At 39.5% G+C, this 6,251-nt stretch overlaps 2 protein-coding genes across 2 annotated transcripts in view; both read left to right on the top strand.

Moving 5' to 3' along the window:
• Positions 1-2,347, top strand: part of LOC103369277 (phytanoyl-CoA dioxygenase, peroxisomal-like) — a 4,547-nt gene extending 2,200 nt beyond the window's left edge. Inside the window, exons 2-5 of the mRNA XM_008297954.1 lie at positions 51-106; positions 386-496; positions 1,438-1,606; positions 1,797-2,347. Of these exons, the coding sequence (XP_008296176.1) occupies positions 51-106; positions 386-496; positions 1,438-1,606; positions 1,797-1,889 (429 nt within the window). The 3' untranslated portion in view covers positions 1,890-2,347. The remainder of the gene's footprint in view (positions 1-50; positions 107-385; positions 497-1,437; positions 1,607-1,796) is intronic.
• Positions 2,348-2,723: 376 nt separating this feature from the next.
• The window catches only part of LOC103369276 (phytanoyl-CoA dioxygenase, peroxisomal-like), a 4,874-nt gene continuing 1,346 nt past the window's right edge, over positions 2,724-6,251 (top strand). Inside the window, exons 1-3 of the mRNA XM_008297953.1 lie at positions 2,724-2,878; positions 4,276-4,331; positions 4,611-4,721. Coding sequence (XP_008296175.1) covers positions 2,813-2,878; positions 4,276-4,331; positions 4,611-4,721 — 233 coding nt within the window. The 5' untranslated portion in view covers positions 2,724-2,812. The remainder of the gene's footprint in view (positions 2,879-4,275; positions 4,332-4,610; positions 4,722-6,251) is intronic.

Raw genomic sequence — 6,251 nt, 5'->3', positions numbered from 1 at the left:
TGTGCAGACATTGTTTGTTCTCTTTGGGTTCCTTGACTGTTTACCTCAAGACAGCTGAACCCACGTCCACTCAAACCTTCACCTACAGTCATCCACAGAGACTGAGGTAAGAATGCACATTTGATTTTACTGCCTCAGGCCAAAGGTTCTTTATAAAGTTCACTGACCACGTCTGATAGTGTCCCACTTTTCTGTTCTCTTTGTGTAAGAGCAGAGACCAGTTTAGGAAGAGGTTAAACAAAGCGTACCACACTTTGTTTAACCTCCAGGCTGTCTCCAGTTTACTGTAAATACTTATGACCTAAATTCAACTTACACAGGCACATTGTCTAACAAACATTAACTAACATACAGACATCGTTGTGTGTCCTCTCTTTTTGGGCAGATACTCTTTTGATACTGACCTGCTGACCCCAGAAGATCGACTCTTCTATGAGGAAAATGGATTCCTTCTTGTCAAGAATCTGGTGTCTGAGGAGGACATTGACAGGTTCAGGTAACCATCAGAAACGGATGACTGCAAAGAATTTATTTATTTTTGTCAGGGTATAAGTGTAGAAACATCACTAAGGCAGCAACTAAGGGTTATTTGATTATTTATATATGAATCTAAGAATTTAGATTTCTCAATACTCCAATCAATCAATCAATGATTAAAATAGGGGAACAAATAGATTTAAAATTTGGAAATGAATCAGTTACAGGGCTCCAGACGAACTTTTTCACTGGTTGCACCTCCCACCTTGTCACAGGCTAAAACACATCACTTGCTTAAAGTCTGTTTATCAATAGACGCTACAATTTACAGATGTTCCCTAAACGCCCCACATTGCAGGTTCTGGTAGCTGCTGCTTGGTGGCTGCTGTGCACTCAGACAGGTGTGTGATGGAAAAATACTTTGAAAATAGTTCAACTGGGCCGTTCTAGTCTCAGATTTGTCCGAGATGAAACCGAGTATTTTTTCTGTGCGATGTGGAGCGCACCTACATGTGCTGTCCTGCTCATAGAAAACAGTGATGCAGGTGAGCTCCACATTTCAAGTGTAAATATCAAAGTCCGAAGTCCAAAGTTATAAAAGTGCTGCATTTCACCACTGTGGTGAACACAGTAGCTGCTGGTTACAGTGACACCAAAACAGCTTCATGATCATCATGCACACGCACCAATACGACCAGTTAAGAGTTCACACTCCCAAAAAAATGGTCGCAGTCTGGAGCCACGAGTTAATTTCTGCAGCTCTAGTGGTAATGGTATTTCAGAACAGGAGAAAACAAATCATATAATAGAATCTGAGTAAGTCACCGTTTATCTGGGATCAGGAGCCACAAGCTTAAACTGTTTTTATCTGACAGAATATTGTAGGAAAATAAGTGACACTGAATCAGAGGCACATCTATAATGCACTGAAAATTGTTTTTGTTTTTGTGCTTTCCTCAGGAAGGCGTTTGAACGCATCTGTCGACAGGAGGTGAAGGTTCCCGGCCTGGTGGTGATGAGAGACGTGGCCATCGCTAAGTCAGAGTTTGTTCCGGATCAGAAAGCTGTCTCTAAACTCCAGGACTTCCAGGAAGATCCTGAACTGTTTCGGTACTGCTGCTTACCAGAGGTACAACACCATTTATAGCACATCCAGTAATTACTACCTAAAGTTGCAGTGTGTGTTGCATTTTAAAACACATATTTTATTGCCAAATCGTTTCTGATACACTGGTTGAATACCACACGTAAGAAATTTGAGTTTGAAATGATTGAAACATGAGCACTGATCAACCAGAACTTGTGTTTTGCTGATGCAGATCCTGAAGTATGTGGAGTGTTTCACTGGACCGAACATCATGGCCATGCACACCATGCTGATCAACAAACCTCCTGATGCAGGTACGGTGTGAAGAAATACTATTGTTACGGGTGAATCAATCAGCTGACTGACAGGAAACAATCAGTAACTATTTTGGAAAATGAATAATAGTTGAAATAATTTCTTCAAGTGAAATTTCCAACTCCTGATTTCTCAGTTGTGAGGTTTTGTCACAAAGGTTTCGCAGTGGATTTGGATCGTGCAGTAAGGCGGCCCTGCTCGTTTATGTTCAGTGAATTAGCCATTTTATTGACAGTTCTCACCTCCCTGCGTGCAAATGTTCAACAAAACAATTCCATCCGTCACTAATAGTCTCCGATTGCCACCATTCAGCAGCACCGTTCCCCCCATTCTTTGCATTTTTGTTTTAGTAAAACAAAAAATATCAAGTAAATAAAAAAGCAGATGGTGTTTTTAAATTTGACTTTTGAGAAGATGGTGCTGCTCTGAGTGGCATCAAGTCCATGTAGCCCCAAAAGTATGTGTTTTTAAAGAGGTTCTAGTGATTTATTTACTTGCTCAAATATCCCTGCATCTATCTATCTATCTATCTATCTATCTATCTATCTATCTATCTATCTATCTATCTATCTATCTATCTATCTATCTATCTATCTATCTATCTATCNGGAACTTTCAGAAAACATTCAGGGAGCATTCAAACAACATGCCCTGGGGGTTAGCTTTGCATAATTTCACATAGAAGTGCAGCTCCGTGTTTGCTGTTGTTGTGTGTTGCATTCAGGTGATTTTATTTGCACTTTAATATACTTTGTAGGGTTTTTCTTGTAGGTCATACAGTGTGTGTGTGTGTGTGTGTGTGTGTGTGTGTGTGTGTGTGTGTGTGTGTGTGTGTCAGTGTTAGCCTTTGCCCCACTAGGCTCCAGTCAGCAGACCTACTCCTCCACTCCTCCGTGTTCACCGGGTCATACCGGACGACCTCCTGCCACAAACATGTCTCGGGCTGCGGACAGACTCCGACTGCTGATCAATCACCTCGATCGATCACCGGCTACGATCGTATCCTTTTTATTCTTGCTTATCGGTAGCGGAGCGGTCCGAGGCTCAAGCCGACAGCGGCGCACCGAGGGGCGGGTAGAGCTGGTGGTCCAGGCCGGGACCCCGCGGTGGACAGCAGGCCTCTCGGAGTAAGGGGGAGAAATACAGTAAAAAATAAGTGCTTCTAAGTGTTGTGTAGGAGATTTTGTGTTGCTCTGACGTGTAGCCGTGGCTGTTGTGTGTCTGTGTAGCAGCTAAACGGTAGCTAGCTAGGCTACATGTGTGTGTAACGGTAAGAGGAAGACACAAGCTGCGGGTTGTAGGTTTTTATCTCCACCTAGTTGGAGCAGACACGAGTTTAAATACCTAAAAATGTTCGTCTGTTTGTATTTAGGAAAGTCTGCACTGTAAAAACAAGGCTGTAAAAAACGGAAAAAACCAGCAGCAAGAGAGAAAATACGCAAAAAATCGATTGGATGCTGTATCGGTTTGTTGTTGTTGTTGTTGTTGTTGTTGTTTTTAAAGCTAAATTAAATTTAGTAAACAGTTTAATTTAATGTCACGTGTTTTAAAAGGACAGCAGTACATAGTTTTACAGTCAAAATATAAATTACTTCTTTTTTCTCTGGATAATATCTGCAACAAAACGGTAGTTCAGCAAAATACCAGTAAAAAAAACAAAACAAATAAAATTAAATTTAAAAAATTTGAAAGCCTTAGTTGATATACATAATTCCTCCTAAAAAAAAAAAAAGAGGCAAATATCTGTAAAGCTATTTGTAGCTGGTTTATATACAGTTAAAAAAAAATAAAGATTTTACAGTTACAGGTTGTAAAAGATCAAATTGGTATAAAAATACAGAGTTGTGATGTGGACATTATTTACAGTTTTAGCTTCTTTTATTACTGTAATTATTATTTATGAAATGATATTGTTTTCTGTTAGTTATTATGTGTAATAATGAAAAATTAAAATATAAAAAACAGCAGTAAAAATGTGTTTTTTTAAAATCCTTAATGTACATAGGTTTGCTTTCAAATAACAGCAAATATTTATTTAAAATATATATTTTAAGCTGATTTAAATGCAGTAAAAAATGTCCTGCAGAAATGTCAAAAAAAAAAAAATAGCAGAAATTAAGCAACAGTACTTTTACTATCTTGCAATCTGATGTTGAATGTGCAGCAACATGATCTGATATCAGTCACCAGTCAAGCTACTAAATAACATGAGTGTGTTTTAGGTCGACGTCCCGTAATGTAGACGTGTTACTGCCCTTGTTAGGGTTTGTCAAATTTGGGGAACAACTTCAAATCTTGAATTAGATCTGACATCTTGAAGTGGTACATGTTATTCAGCATCCGTGTGCAGACATTGTTTGTTCTCTTTGGGTTCCTCCTTGACTGTTTACCTCTAGACAGCTGAACCCACGTCCACTCAAACCTTCACCTACAGTCATCCACAGAGACTGAGGTAAGAATGCACATTTGATTTTACTGCCTCAGGCCAAAGGTTCTTTATAAAGTTCACTGACCACGTCTGATAGTGTCCCACTTTTCTGTTCTCTTTGTGTAAGAGCAGAGACCAGTTTAGGAAGAGGTTAAACAAAGCGTACCACACTTTGTTTAACCTCCAGGCTGTCTCCAGTTTACTGTAAATACTTATGACCTAAATTCAACTTACACAGGCACATTGTCTAACAAACATTAACTAACATACAGACATCGTTGTGTGTCCTCTCTTTTTGGGCAGATACTCTTTTGATACTGACCTGCTGACCCCAGAAGATCGACTCTTCTATGAGGAAAATGGATTCCTTCTTGTCAAGAATCTGGTGTCTGAGGAGGACATTGACAGGTTCAGGTAACCATCAGAAACGGATGACTGCAAAGAATTTATTTATTTTTGTCAGGGTATAAGTGTAGAAACATCACTAAGGCAGCAACTAAGGGTTATTTGATTATTTATATATGAATCTAAGAATTTAGATTTCTCAATACTCCAATCAATCAATCAATGATTAAAATAGGGGAACAAATAGATTTAAAATTTGGAAATGAATCAGTTACAGGGCTCCAGACGAACTTTTTCACTGGTTGCACCTCCCACCTTGTCACAGGCTAAAACACATCACTTGCTTAAAGTCTGTTTATCAATAGACGCTACAATTTACAGATGTTCCCTAAACGCCCCACATTGCAGGTTCTGGTAGCTGCTGCTTGGTGGCTGCTGTGCACTCAGACAGGTGTGTGATGGAAAAATACTTTGAAAATAGTTCAACTGGGCCGTTCTAGTCTCAGATTTGTCCGAGATGAAACCGAGTATTTTTTCTGTGCGATGTGGAGCGCACCTACATGTGCTGTCCTGCTCATAGAAAACAGTGATGCAGGTGAGCTCCACATTTCAAGTGTAAATATCAAAGTCCGAAGTCCAAAGTTATAAAAGTGCTGCATTTCACCACTGTGGTGAACACAGTAGCTGCTGGTTACAGTGACACCAAAACAGCNCATAAACAGCTAGAGGACCACAACCAAGAGCTCAAGGCAGCCTCCAGACTCCCCCAATCACAATCTGATCAAGCATCCACAAGATGCACCCAAACAAGCCAGACCTACAGAAGCCACATATCCTGTGAGTTGTGGGGTAGTTTGTGCAGCATTCTGCTCCCACCCTCTGTAGGCATAGTCAGTGAACCAGCCTGTTTTTCTTTCTTTAATAAACACATTGCAGTTTTTATGGCGGAGGCATGGCTGCAAATACAAGAGCTTTTGCCAACATTTAGCCATGGACTGCCCACGAAGCAGATGCACAAAGCAAAGTATGGCGTTATTTCACTTTCAGTCGACACTGAGGGGGAGCCTACTGACACCACAAGGCCTGTCTGTAAAATATTTTTTTTCCCACACAGACCGAGGAAGCCAACACATCCAAGTTGGCAAAGCATCTCCCTGACAGACACGTTGACTTGTACTAAAAATCCAAAGAGTGACAGCTTAGGGAAAGCGATAGATAACAGAATAGAATAGAATAGAGTAGAATAGAATAGAATAGAATAGAATAGAGTAGAATAGAATGCTTTTATTGTCATCATACACAAGGTACAACGACATTAAAAGACAACTCCAGTGGTGCAAACATATAAAAATAAAAGTATAAAAAGACAAATAAGAATATATAAATATATTTACACAAGTACCCAGTTGGAAGTATATACAGTTTATTCTACCAGACAGTAGAATAAATACATTGCACTGTTGAGGTAGGAACACTGTGGACATATGAGAAATATAAATAATATAAATAAGCTCACCATGCACATGTTTCTACATGTCACAGGAGTTTGGGTTTTCTTCTTAATGTAATTTAGGACTATGATAACTTCAATTATTCATC

This window comes from Stegastes partitus, unplaced genomic scaffold (genome assembly GCF_000690725.1).
Source record: "Stegastes partitus isolate 25-593 unplaced genomic scaffold, Stegastes_partitus-1.0.2 Scaffold1261, whole genome shotgun sequence".
Lineage (NCBI taxonomy): Eukaryota > Metazoa > Chordata > Actinopteri > Pomacentridae > Stegastes > Stegastes partitus.
The sequence above is the reverse complement of the archived record's forward strand: the minus strand, read 5'-3'. Positions and strand labels throughout refer to the sequence as shown.